Source organism: Lissotriton vulgaris, chromosome 5 (genome assembly GCF_964263255.1).
Source record: "Lissotriton vulgaris chromosome 5, aLisVul1.2, whole genome shotgun sequence".
NCBI lineage: Eukaryota > Metazoa > Chordata > Amphibia > Caudata > Salamandridae > Lissotriton > Lissotriton vulgaris.
Genome location: NC_141693.1, coordinates 1455378340 through 1455392646, shown reverse-complemented (window position 1 = coordinate 1455392646; position 14307 = coordinate 1455378340). Strand labels below are relative to the sequence as shown.

General features: G+C 42.1%; 1 protein-coding gene across 1 annotated transcript; it reads right to left on the bottom strand.

Annotated features, from left to right (window-relative positions):
• Nucleotides 1-4700: 4700 nt before the first annotated feature.
• Nucleotides 4701-5621, bottom strand: LOC147712738 (olfactory receptor class A-like protein 1). The gene has a single exon (XM_086919702.1). The coding sequence runs from the start codon at nt 5619-5621 to the stop codon at nt 4701-4703; it is 921 nt and encodes a 306-aa protein (XP_086775828.1).
• Between the last annotated feature and the right edge of the window lie 8686 nt (nt 5622-14307).

The following is a 14307-nucleotide window of genomic DNA, read 5'->3' as shown; positions in this document are numbered from 1 at the left end:
CAAATGTGTTTTCTGTCAAAGGGTTGCACCAGTGGAAGCTGCTGCCTGGAAGCAGAAGTGGGGTGGGGTGGCTGGAAGGTGCAGGGGGGATGGGTAAAAACAAATCACTTACCGCCCGGCCGCTACCTCTCCTACGTCCTCTTCCTGGCTTTTTGGGTGAGACAGGAAGCACCAGGGTTCCCAGGCTCCCTGCAGCCAATCACAATGCTACAATGCAGCCTTGTGATTGGTCTGGGCACTGTGACACAGCACTCAGCCAGGGGCTGGAAGTGTTAGTATGTTTTCCATGCAGGCTGTCAAGCAGCCTGTATGGAGAACACAGTATGTGCGCATGACTGTTTTGAGGCAGCCCGAGTACTCGTACTCACATAGGGAATGCAAACCACTCCTCCCCCTGCTCTGAGAGCAGCCCCACCCCACATTGACGCCACAACAGGGAAAACTAAAATGACAATAACCAAGTTATTGTCATTTTATTTTTCCTTTTTTTACAGTGCAATAAACAGTAGGGCGACTCCTCTCTGCCTTAGCGCATTTAAAAAAAAAAAAAAGCAAGTATACTAAAAACATAATCTACCATATACTGAGATACCTTCCACACAATTCAAACGACAAAATTCTTTCAGCACTGCTACGACAACAAAAAGCTCAGCTAAAGAGACAAAAACGGGCAGTCAATAAAGCTTTAGAAGAGGAGGTCTGGGCAAAATTGCATGCCGATATCAAGTAGAAAAGCAGCGCAAGATTTTGAGGAACAATAAACTACTTTATTCGACCCACACACAAGGGCATTTCATTCAACATCTAAGAAGAAGACTGGGCAAGATATCTTGGAGACCACTTCCACCATGATAACAACCTATAGGACATAGGATCAAACACCATAATACACACAGGAGGCACCTCCCCAGAATCCATCGGAAGGAAGGGAGCACCTAAAAACCTCTGGCAGCAGGGAGAAAGACGCCAATTTCTGTATCCTCAAGTTGTTATATCATGGCAATCAAACGGCAAATAGGAAAGGGAAGGAGAGACGGGCCCGGACCCAAATGGAATTCCACCAGTTTTGTCTAAACAAGATACAGATCTCCGGGCTAAGGCTCTAAAAACCACTTTTCACTGAAATAAGGCAAATTGGCACATTCACACCCTCCTGTAGGGGCTCAATAATCTCCCCAATTTTAAAGTAGTGAGATATGTCCATGCCAAAAAACTACTGCTTAGTAGTTCTCCTAGACAACAAGGCAACATTCTTCATAGGAACACTCCTAGAAGAGCTCCAGTTCTGGGCCTAAGAGAAATCAATCATTCCCCTTAATCAGACCGGCTTTGCAAAGTTCGTAAGAACAACAACAAAGATCTTGACCATGGCATTGCTGATCGACAAGGCGGAATCAACAAAAATACCATTACACCTTTGTTTTATTGACTATAAGGCCGCATTTGACCATGTTAATTGTAACAGGCTCCAGCCCAAACTGCCAAATTGGTGTATACCACAGACTTTGCTGAGCTTGATAATCAACATGCACACAGATACATGGGTTTTGATAAAGCTGGGCGATGGATCCTCCCTGTCAAGACGAATCCCCACCAAGAAGGGATTGTTCTTAGCAGATCTTGTACCGGTACTGAATGCCTGTATCTCACATGCTTCAACGATTAGGAGGTTTACACTAGCATGCCTTCTTGATGCGGATGACAAAGTCCTGATCAGTCGCACGCAGGTGGGCCTATAGCACCTTCTTACCACCACACAGGAATTCCAAAGCTAATGGCCTAAGCACCAACCTGGAGAAAACAGGGACAATGCCGATAAGGAAAAACACCTAACCAAACACCAGCCAGGCACCAGGGAAGCACACACATTGCATCTGCATCAGAATACAAATATCTCGACATAATTATAGACAAGGGTGGCCACTTTGTTGTCCAGAAGAACTCAATCAGAAGGAAGGGCCTCCCCCTAGCAGTCTCAATAAGGAAACTCAACTCTAAATTGAGTGGTCCATCGCTACTTCCCCTAGTTCAAGTTGTACATGCCAAGCGTTTATGAACAATAGCCTTTGGTAGTGAAATGCAGAGGGGTAGAGATTCAAAGGTCCTGGATAGCACAATTATAACAGCGTACACAATTATCTTTGGCCTGCCCAAATGTACCTCTCCAGCAAAGATCAGGCTGGAGTTCAGCCTACAAAAACAGATCCTGGCAAGATAAGGAGCGTATATGATCACCTGAGATGAAGTCCAGAAAGCGGCACGAGGAACTCTTAACCACTATCTGTGGTTAGAATTGCAACAAAGAGTTTCATCACCTGCCTCATCTTACCTCAAAAATTGCCTGATAAACACAGGGCTATCACAACTCTGGGAAATACCTACTAACAACTCAACATTTAAAAAACCTGTATGGAAAACCGTCAATCTTCTATCACTGACCGAGGACAAAGATTCCCTATCAAAGAAGGCCCATGGCCGGATGAACCTGAGTATTTACATAGCCCCTGTACTTCAAAAAAACTTTGACTTGGGGTATGCCAAACTATCAAAATCTAATCTTGAAGTACCGACTAGGCCTGTTGCCTTGCATACAGCACCTCCCACACTGGCTTAAGAATCAAGCTGGCTCCACTTGCTGCTTATGCGGCACAGCACGAGAGGACATGCTGCACCTCTTATGTACAAGTAAAGATCTCCTAAAGGAATGGAAACAACTATTGAAACCTCACTTTGATCAACAAGGGATCCACACACCAGAAGACCCACTTGATGAACCGCCACTTCGTAAAGTTCTTGAGGCTGGTGGCAAAAAAAGGCCAGAGCTCTGATTGAGGGTCATGTAGCCATAACAATGGAGCAAACTTAATGCTCTCCTGAGGATAGTATTGGACTCTACCTCGCACCACCCAATATGCATTGACCACATAATAGAGCAACACCAAACAAAATGGCCACTTCCCTAAAAGATGCATAGAAATTGAATAAAAAAAACACAAGCCAATATGAAAATGGATAACAACGTCTTTTAACTATTTTGTTATATAACTTAAAGAAAATTAATGATGTGTCTTGATGCAATGGTTTTAAGTAACTATGCCAATGAAACTTCAAACTTCCTCTGCCTTGGAGAAGGAGCAACCACTGACTTGCACTTCTCCTTCTGTCCGATGCCTCATCTTTTTTGTGTGGGAGGCTTAGATGGTTCCTTGCTCTCTGTGCTGCATCTGTTTTTATGAGAGGTTTCCCAGATGTTGCTTATGGTATGCTTGCATGGTATGGGAGCTTGCAATGCAGCATGCTTCCTGAACTGTATCTCTTAGGTGGGATAGGCTTCTAAAGCTGCCTCCAGTACTTTTTAGAGGAACTTACACAGATCCTGCCCAAGCTTGTTTATTTGTTAGGAAGCTTTAGACTCATGCTTACAGCACTATACCAGTTTGCATGAGAATGCTTTTTCTCAGCTTCTGCCCAAGCGGTCTATTTTCTGTGTGAGGAAAACTTGAACTGGAGTTTGCGAATATGTCCAAGTGAACTGTTTCTATACAAACATTTGTAGGTCTGTTGGTTGTCTGGCTGGCTGTACTCCACCCACATCTGTTCCTTGATCCTTGCTTTGAGCAATGTTGTGCACCCTATTACAATATGGTAGCTTGCATGCCAATGTGAGATGTCTCAGATGCAAACTGGATCCCCTATAAGTGCTCCCAGTTTTGTCAGATAAGGGAACAAAGTATAGGAATAGCTACGTCTACACAATTTGGTGAATGGGAGAGCCGGGATTCAGACAGAGCTCTCCTAGGTTCTGTAGACTAGACAACACCACATCCAAATGGTCAGGTTTACCAATAACACAGGGATGACACCACCAGAGGAATATTGTTCAATGAACATGTACAACGCAGAACAGCACACGAGAAGAAAGGAAACCTGCTTTATAGTCCATGCGTAAAGGTAATGATGGTGCAAGTTTATACGTCATGTATTTTTTAATAGATGTTATTGTATCCTTCCATCTTCCACAAAATAGCCCCTGGAAGATCCTTTCTTTAAGGACTGCATTTTTTTGTGAGGTCAGCCGCACCCTCAGTTAACCCCTCAACCCCCATTTTGTAAATTACATTTTTGTATGACCTGCTGTCACTATGTGCATGCGTCACTTAATCTCTTGATGCTATCTCAGGTGTGGGTACGAGTGAAATATTAGAACATGACAGATGGCAAGGTAAATGTATGTAGAGGGGCCCCTTCAATACATCTTTACATCTTGAGGGGGGCTCCCTAAGGTATTTTTACACCACTGGAACCGTCACGTGTTTTAGTAGACTCTATATGCTTAATTAATCTTAGAAAATGCTTTAAATGTATTTTACAGGTGGAAAACTTAACAGCCCAACTGCATGCTCTGTGACTCCTGTTTCAGATAGCATTAATGTTAGGTCTGCACAACCACATATTTCCCAACTCTGCAGTGTTCATCTGTCAGGTCTCCAATCTACTAAAGCAACAACAAAAATGCTTCAGTATACTATATCATAGAACGACACATGCTCTCTCTACTTACTCTGCAACCCAAATACTTTCCTATGCAACGAGTAATCTGCAAGAACATTAAAGTGAATGTTCCACTTCTCCTTTTCAGAACACAAAATATGAAATTTCATAATTCATGTTTAGTCCATACATCTCTAAATATCTCATACTCACTCTTCTGTCTTTTTGCGTAACAGACTTTGGAAATTATTCTTGATTTTGTTGTTGTACACAGAGACAACCACAGGAAATACAGCACCATAACACATAGTGAAGAAGACGCGGACGTCAGACACCACAGTGGTGATCTCATTGAACACTATCTGGGACAGCCAAATCGTATTGTCGATGCCATAGAACGAGATGTAGAAAGAGACCAGAAGAATCACTGTTTTTGCCGCTTGAGTCTCGGCACTGCCTCCCTCATTCGAGTCAGCTTTCCTGATGGCTTTCATTTTCCTTCTGTGCCTATGCAGGATGAGCAAGATCCGAAAACTTGCCAGGGCCATAAGAATGACAAATATGAGATCGAATGCAAAACTTGAGTATCCCTTTCCTTCAAATTCTATTTTTCCTGGGTAAATTATTAGGCAGAATCCAGGGTTGAAGACAAACTTGAGGTTGGTGGCATTGTAAGGATTTGTTGCCATCATAATAGCGTCTATGTTCTCCACCACATTAGTGAAATAGAGAATGGCGATCAAAGGGTTAACAGAGTTGTGTATTTTCTGTTTCTCAGCCATGTTTCTAAGGCTTTTGTTGAGGATTATGCATTGGAAGCAGCTGAGCAAACAGGTCAGGCCTATTGACATCCCCCTGAAAACCCTGTAGAGCGTTGACACCACCTTGCAGCTTGTCTCGCCAAAAAGGTTCCTCCAGCCATACTCGAAGAAAATGGAGGGTGTAGTCCGGGTCAGGTACACAAGGAGATTTGAAGCTGCCAAATGTGAAAGGATGATTTCTGGCTTTGCAAGCTTGTGTTCTTGGTGGGCTATGGCAGCGAAGGACAACAGGATAAAAATGTTTCCCACCACACCAAAACAGGTTGTTAGGAGGTAGATGGTTGCTTTGGTGGCTCTGTATGGTTCCATTATTTGCAAGTGCAGTACAGTTTATGGTATGTAGGACCTACAAATATGAGGATCAAACAAAACAAAATCGATGTTTTAATCAACACTTACAAAAAGGAAAGTTATGTATTTTGGTTTAGATATCTCTGTTATTCATGGTACATGAGTTAGATTGTCTGAAAAAAAGTGCAGGTGAACATTTGATATATTTATTATTAACCTGTTTACCAGAGACGGAGACATATCTTTATCAGAGGAAAAGAAGTGCTGGACAACTCATGACATAAAGACATGAAATCTGTCTAGCGAATTTACAGATTTACTGCTTCACCTCCAAACTTACAGCCATATTCATCAATGTCCCGTTTTGCGAGGCCCTAATAGCGAATTATAGCGATTCGCTATTAAGGACTCGCAAAACGGGATTCATGTAGGATTAGCAAAAATTATTGCGATTCCTACTGATTCCTTATTTGCGATTAGCAAATTGCTAATCGCAAATAAGGAAAAACTCCCTATTCATTCCTATGGGCCAAAAGGCCCATAGGAATGAATGGGGAGTATTCCTTATTTGCGATTAGCAATTTGCTAATCGCAAATAAGATTGCGATTTGAAGGGTGCCAGGGGTGTCAAAAGGACACACTGTAGCACCCCTCAAATGTACATTTGAACAGGTGTTGCACACACACATGTCCAGAGGACATGTGTGTGTGTGCAACATGCAAAAGTAAAAAATGCACAAAAGTGCTTTTTACTCGTTTATCGCAATTTACCACGAAGTCAGATTTCGTGGTAAATTGCGACCAAATATTGCGAATTCGCAATTTCTAATAGGGTGATGAATTGCATTTAAGGAATCTCTTTTAGAGATTCCTTAAATCCAATTCCTCGCAAATATGCGAGTTCGCAAATAGCGATTTTTGCATTTGGGATGATGAATCCCAAATGCAAAAATCGCACTCGCAAACGGTCAGATTCTCAGAATCTGGCCATTTGCGAGCGCAATTCAGGTTCATGAATATGGCTGTTAATATGATACAGCTAAAGTGGCACGCAAGCCCACCAGGTCATCAGCAGAGCTCTTCTGATGGAGGACGGACAACCATAATTAGAAATTCCTGCAAGCCTTACAAGCTGTCAAGTGTTGCAGCAAATTTACCGAGAAAGGACTAAATGCAGGGTGGCTGCCATGTATTCTTCCATCCTTTTCATCCCCTTGTTTCTTTAATTTTTGTTTTACACAAATAAATTCCCAAAATGGGATATTTTGTCATAACATAAGCACAAGACGTTTTCAGAACTTTTGCTAGAAACAAAACAATTCGGGAACATAAAGATGAGCCATGCAAGCCTACCTTGGGTGGCAATTTCTCTACAGAACTCTATTGACTATTGTTAGAAATTGGGTTTCTGGTTGGCTAGGGTACACACCTAAGACAGGTAGAACCCACCACTCTAGTCAGGCTAAGAGAGTTACACACAAAAGAAATCCCCTGATCATCCCCTTGGTAGCTTGGCAGTCAGGCTTATCCCAGGGGCAATGTGTAAATCGTTTGGGCAAAACACATACAGACACACCAGCGACACACTATGCACACCACAAAAAGAGACTCCACACAAAGTTATATAAAATGTCCTTTGTATTATACATAAAACGCATTAAACTGCAATCACATCAATCACTTCATCAACCATGTGATTGCGTCAACCATGTGATTGCCATAACATTACAGGTTAGTGCAATCCAGTAAATACTTGTAGTTTGCTCACGTTTTAAAACCCCTCTCACTGCACATATAAGACAAACCCTGGAATAATGCTCATTGTCCTGACAAATGCAAGGTAAGGAAAAAACACATTCATTAAAACACATCCGGGCCTAAAATGCTGGAGGTAGGTTATAAATCAATCATGGATGTTGAGCATACTATGCAAGTCCTGGAAATGCTCACATATATCACAACATCAGGGCATAAGTATGAAGCAGTTAGGTAACACATATAAATCGCCATAGGTCAAGAGGAAACAACCAGTATCACCATAGTCTCCTGGGGTGCAGCACTTCTGTGCTTTTAGTACACCCTCTACAGTAATTTTGCTCCCCAAACATAGGTCACAGGGCCACCTGCCCACCTACAACAGTGAATGCGGCACCCTGAGAGAGCCTGGATGTATGTGTCCCATGTAGACCGCAGGAGCTTTTGCACGTCTGCCAGTAGGACGACCGTAATCCCAAATCCATTGCAGAGTGCCGGAAACGGGAAACACCCATTACAACGATGGTGTTTTCCCGCGCTGCCATCGCAACGTGACTTTCACATCACAGAAGGCTTTTACATCGCATGCTTTTAGAAAGCATGATACTAATGCGCATTGACATTAACATCGCTAGCCATGACAACGCGTGCTGCCAGGACATGGGAACACAAGATGGGATGCACGGACACAGAAGATGACAGTACGGGGCACTTGACGTATTATGACATGACGTCATACCATAGCCACTTGATTATAAAAATTACTTTATTAACAAGACATATCTACGGGACGGATTTTTAACTACGGGATTATGAAAAAATACTTTACCCACTGATGCAAGATGACATGACATGGGGGGGCACGAACACGGAAGAAGGCACTTGCTCTAAATAAAAACGTAGGGGCATATTACCAAGCAATATTGCTTAGTTAGAGACAAAAATTTACCGCTAAGCTGCGGCGATTTTTATCGCATTTAAACCTTGGTATTACCAAGGTTTATCGTAAATGCGATAAAAATCGGCCGCAATGCATGAATATCGCTGAAAAGTCAGCGATATTCATGCATTACCGAGCTAATGCTCTTAGCCATGTTATCCACCTCCCATTGGATAACATGGCTAAGAACTGCTCAGGGCAGGTGTTAGCTTTTGGAGATATTTGCGCTTAGCGCGAATATCTCCAAAAGTTGGTAATAGGAGATAGCGATGTTAGCGACTGTTTCCAGTCGCTAACATCTTGGCACGCCCACTTTGCATGTCATTAGTGATAAATATCACTGACATGCAAAGTGGGGCCCAAGATGGTCGCTATCTCCTACTAGCTGTCGCTAACTGGTGTTAGCGACAGCTAGGTAATAGGGAGATAATTTTATCTCCGCTTTCTTGGCTTTTAAAGCCAAAAAAGCGGAGATAAACCCCCTTGATAATATGCCCCGTAGTTATTATATATAACCTTCTGAACTGAAGCAATTCGGCGGGCCATTACTTTGGTTCAAGTAGGCGCAGCACAGACTGAAAAAGATAACTCAGCCGACATAATATCCAACCTTGTGCAATCTCCATATATTTTATAGATGGATAGAGGTAAAGATAGGAATTTATAAGTGACATACTGATCGTCCAAACGTTTCAAAATGAATAAAAAATCACCAATGCACAAAGTTGCAGCATTATAAGTGGCTGGATGTACAGGATCGAAGTATCGGATGCCAAGCAGGTGTTGAAGACAATGGAATACAGAATGAGGGGTAATTATGCGGTTATGTTCAGCTGTACATATCAATGTAGCTCACCTATTGCTGTGGCATCTACACCTAAGCTCTGAGTATTGTAGGCTGGAGGGAAATGGTGACGTGGACTAGGGGAGGTTGAAAGTCCTCAGCCAGCCCAAACAAAAACCAACCGTTAATTAAAATTAACCAGAATCAAACAATTAATATTAAAGGTCTTTAATACAAATATCATTATATCTTAAAAAATAGAATATAAATTAGATATTAAGATTTAATGTACAGAGACCAGGACACTAAAATAAGATGTTATTTTCTGCGATAAACCTGATTTCATTGCCTGGATGGATGAAAGAGTGGGTGGATGAATGATGGGTGGATGAATTGATGAAAGGGTGGGTGGATGAATGATGGGTGGATGGATGGATGGAAAACTGTCCGGCACAAAAGGATGGATGGATGTGTGAAAAGGTGGGTGGATGAATGATGGATGGATGAAAGGGTGGGTGGATGAATAATGGGTGAATAGATGGATGTGTGAAAAGATGGGTGGATGAATGATATGGATGAATGGATGAAAGTGTGGATGGATGAACGATATACGGACAGACGGATGAAAGGGTGGGTGGATGAATGATGGGTGGATGTATGGATGTATGGATGAATGTGTGAACAGGTAGGTGGATGAATGATGAGTGGATGGATAAAAGGCTGGGTGGATGAATGATGGGTGGATGGCTGGATGAAAGGGTGGGTGGATGAATGATGGGTGGATGGATGAGTGTGTGAAAAGGTGGGTGGATGAATGATGGGTGGATGAAAGGGTGGATGGATGAACGATATGCAGATAGACAGATGCAAGGGTGGGTGGAGGATGAATGATGGTTGGATGTATGGATGAATATGTGAAAAGGTGGGTGGATGAATGATGGGTGGATGGATAGATGGATGGATGAAAGGGTGGGTGGATGGATGGATGAATGAGTGGATGGATGAAGGATGGGTGGATGGATGAAAGGGTGGGTGGATGAATGATGGGTGGATGGATGGATGTGTGAAAAGATGGGCGGATGAAGGATGTATGGATGGACGGATGAAAGGATGGGTGGATGAATGATGGAAGTTCCAGGAGGAATGGCATTCTGTAGTGCGGTGACAGAAGTTAAGACCACCTCTTCAGAGTCCCTCTTCCTTTTGGCTGCATTCAATTGCCTCTGATGACAAGCGTTTAGATGCTTGTGTGTAGATGATCTTCCACATGTTTCCCATATCTTCACCGGCTGAATTTCTTGTCACGTAATGTACATGTGACATTTTCTTATCACTGCTTTTTCTCTTCAATGGGACAGACCTTAGGTCGTATTTTGGGGTTAATGGTAGTATAGGTGCTTACAAGGAATTTACAGCATCTGAGGTGCACTATGGGTGAGCAGTCACCTTGCCTGCAGCAATAAGATACATCTCATTGTCATCCACTGTGATGCCAGAGTGCTGAACACTCCTAGGGTCCTTTCGTACTTCAATACATGTGGGAGCACGTAAATCCGATCGCTGAGTATATAGCCGGGGAAACGTCTTTTGCCTCAAAGCACAACAGCGCTCACCGGGCCTCAGGGCATCATGTAAGATGGAACAATGTGCTTTTCAAACATAACTGCTATTCTGATTTAATCACACTTGCTGTCTGACATCAATTGCTCAAATGCTGATGTGTGCAGGTATACGTTTGGCACATGAAATCGGACTTTAATTTGAAACGTTTTAGTAAGCACCTGCCACATGTTGACGTGCTCAGGAATTGAATCTTTGGCAGTGCCACCATGGTCTATTCCAGACCATGCTGAAGAGTGCCCATAGATCCAAACATATTGTTTTGAAGTATTTTGGACATAACTGATGGACATCATATGCAGGTATGCGGTCATTTTCAATTCATCGGCGCGGACCAGCCTGATCCCATTGATGCAACGCCTGCCGTTTTTACATTAGTAATGAAAATGCACAACACTGCAGAGGGAAAATAAGTGACGTCTCCCCTTCAAAGGGCAGTTAAATCTGATGTCAAATGATGGATGGAAAACAATTGTGGGGACTCACAGAGAGTGAATGTGGGTGTAGGATAAAGTTGGGTGTCACATAACTGCACTTTCAGAAACGCTGTGGAATTGGAAGGAAGGAGCAATGACGCAACAGGAATTCGTAAGGGGGAACTAAAGAGAAGCATTTAGTTTGTGATGTTTTTTTGTAATTTCCCTCATCAGGTTATTTGCGGGAAAGTCTATTTAGTGTATCGCAGTGGCATTGCGACGATAGCAGCAATGAATTGCATTTCAGAGTGTAATATCACAAAAGCACGACCAAGTCAATCGTAGTACTTTTTCAAAATATGTAATTTACTAAAATATTTCTTTTCAAATTAAATGAGTATGAGCTAGAGTGTAAACACTTCAACTGCCAGAGTTTAACAGAAACCTACAGCTGAGAGTGATTTATTGTGTTTAAAAAATGGTCGACAATAGCTAGATTACGTGGGGATTTATTTGAAGCATTGACGTTGTTTTGGAAAACAATTGTTACATTAGGTATCCGAATTAAACAGTCGGGCAGTAGATAGTGCACTCGCGAGAAGAATCATAGATTGTCACAGAGTTTAGAAAAAATTTAGGAGCCCTGATATTTGTGACTTCGCACATTACGGAAAATTCAAAGATCAGGGTTTAGGGTCGGCTGAAGGGAAATGCGCATACGGGGTAAAACATGCCATTTAAAAGCATGCGGGGTGCCTGTATGCGGCGTGAATGTATTTTGCATGCATTGCTATACAAATGCGACGTAATGGTATGCGTTGTGATTACCTGCGATCTAAGGGAACATGCGATGTAACAATTATTATGTAATGACACACGATGTAAGCGTTTGCGAGGTACCATCATACAATCCATTTCTGTATCAGGCTCAGGTGAGATAAGAACAGCCTGCAGCAATCTTTGTATGCTCGGTAGTTTCAGGGGATAATAACAGCAGGGAAAATTCTTGCGGTCAATGCACTTAATGGAGGGATATGTGATTCGTCTAGTCACAATTGTAACTCATGATAAAGTAGCAGAGATTATTAGTATTTCAGCTGTAAAGCATGAAGTGCAATATGCAGATTACAGATTTGCATTTTATGTAGATAGCTCAGCTGGTTACTGCTTTAGTCACAAAGATCCCTTTGTTACTTGAAGTTCAGAAGTTGTAATCCGTGTAATATAGCACATAATGGAGCTGCTTGCAAACTGCAACGCATAGGTTTAGGACCTTATTCTTTTTTTCCTCAACCGTTCGTTATTCTAAGGTTGTTAACAAAAAAGATTCCTATACAAAATAATGCATTTTTATTGCGGTAGACACCCCCCAAACATTGTGTTACCTTTCAAATGCTGATTTTAGGGGGTACATTTCTTAACACTTTTTGCATGGTCTGTGTCACATGGTGATGCAAATCTGGTGCAAATTTTTGTTTTGAGATTTACTTTGCAGCATAAATCCTACATTTCTCTGGAAAGTAGCCCTAAAGCAACACGAAGTAGCACTATGCACCACTTTGCATCAAGTAGGCATACCAAGGGGGTTCCCATGCACCCACTCATGGGTTTTGATGCTAATTCCCTATTTACAAACTTAAGTAGAAAGGGATTTGCATCAAAAAGTTATGCATCCTTGAGACAGATGTAAACTTGGAGTAAAGATTTCTTTTCTCCGAACGTTTCCACTTTGCCTGTGTGCTGCACTTTACAGCACACATTCAGAGTCGATAAGAGTTAAATGTGTCAGAACATAGTAGGGTATTATTCAAGTATAAAGCTCATGCTTGAAATCACACAAACCCTTGTACTACAGTGAAACGGTGTGTGGATTGGCATGAGGCAGTCTAAAGTACCCAGCACTAGGGGTGAGCGCAACAACGTCATATTTTAATAGAGTTGTGCTCTTTCCTTTTCATGCTATACAGCACTGCATGAAAGTTAGTAAATCTGCCCCTATGTTTCTCCAGACCAAGAACACATAATGCTTACCAGTTTGGATGACAAGTAACTCCGATGCCGTGTACTCCTCGTTGTCATTAGGATAGGTAGTGCAATAAAATAAATAAATGTGAGAGAGGGGCTAAGGAGAGATGAGTTGCACCATTGGAGAGTGGTAGTGAGAGAATCCGTGAAGGAGATCATGGAGGGGTGACTCTAACAACAATTGTCGCACCCAGCACCACCAAAACTTCAGCCTGTCCTTGTCTCCGTATTACATTATTTTGATCCACAACACTGCATCCTAAAATTACTAACCAGCCATGCTGTGCTCCATCCTGTGGACACCACATTTGTATCCAAATAATTCTTTAGATTGTCCTTAATCCATCCTAAATTGGGGTTAGGTGTTCCTGTGTGTTGAAGGACGGATGAGGCCAGCATCCCTTTCACACACTTGAAATGTGTTTTTTTTTGTGTGTGTACATAAGGGTCCCCGCTTTTGTGTGGATGTTTCTGAGTGAGAGTGAGAAAAAGACTGCAGAAATTATTTTATACAGACTATAGTTTCCTGTTGCTTGATGTCCTCTTCCCTTTCTTTTTCCCCTGTAATAATTCTCTGACCCTCATTTCGAGTTATGACCCTATCTATCTGCATTCTCTCTTTTCATCTAATTTTTTTTCCCAGTGTTCCTCATTATTCTCCCATTTTCTGTATAGTGTAGATTCGTCTGTTGTGTTCCTATTGCAATTGTAGATATTCTCTTTTTTCTTTTTATGTTCATGTTCCTTTTTATCTGTTGACATTTTACAGCCAGGGCTGGAATGTAACCAAAAGTAGCCCGGGCAATTGTTTTCAGACCAGGTCTCATACTGTGTGTAGCAAGCAAGCGCCACAAGCAAGCCAGACTACTGCAAATGGGGTTAAGGGAGTTTCTACCACAAGAAACCAAATATGGTACTTTTTACAACACTTTGTTATTATTGAACCTTGTCCAATCATTGAATTGATGGATGAAGATTGGAGACAGGGCTGCATGGCTCAATGAGTGAATAGTTGGATTGTGAGGGGTGTGTAGATGAATTAATCCAAACATGGGCGATAATGAAGAAAGGCTTTTAGCTATGTGGAGAAAATGGTCTTAATGCACTGACATGGGTGGGTGTTCTTGTTTTCATTTTAGCTTCTGCATTAAAACATCTCCCTCC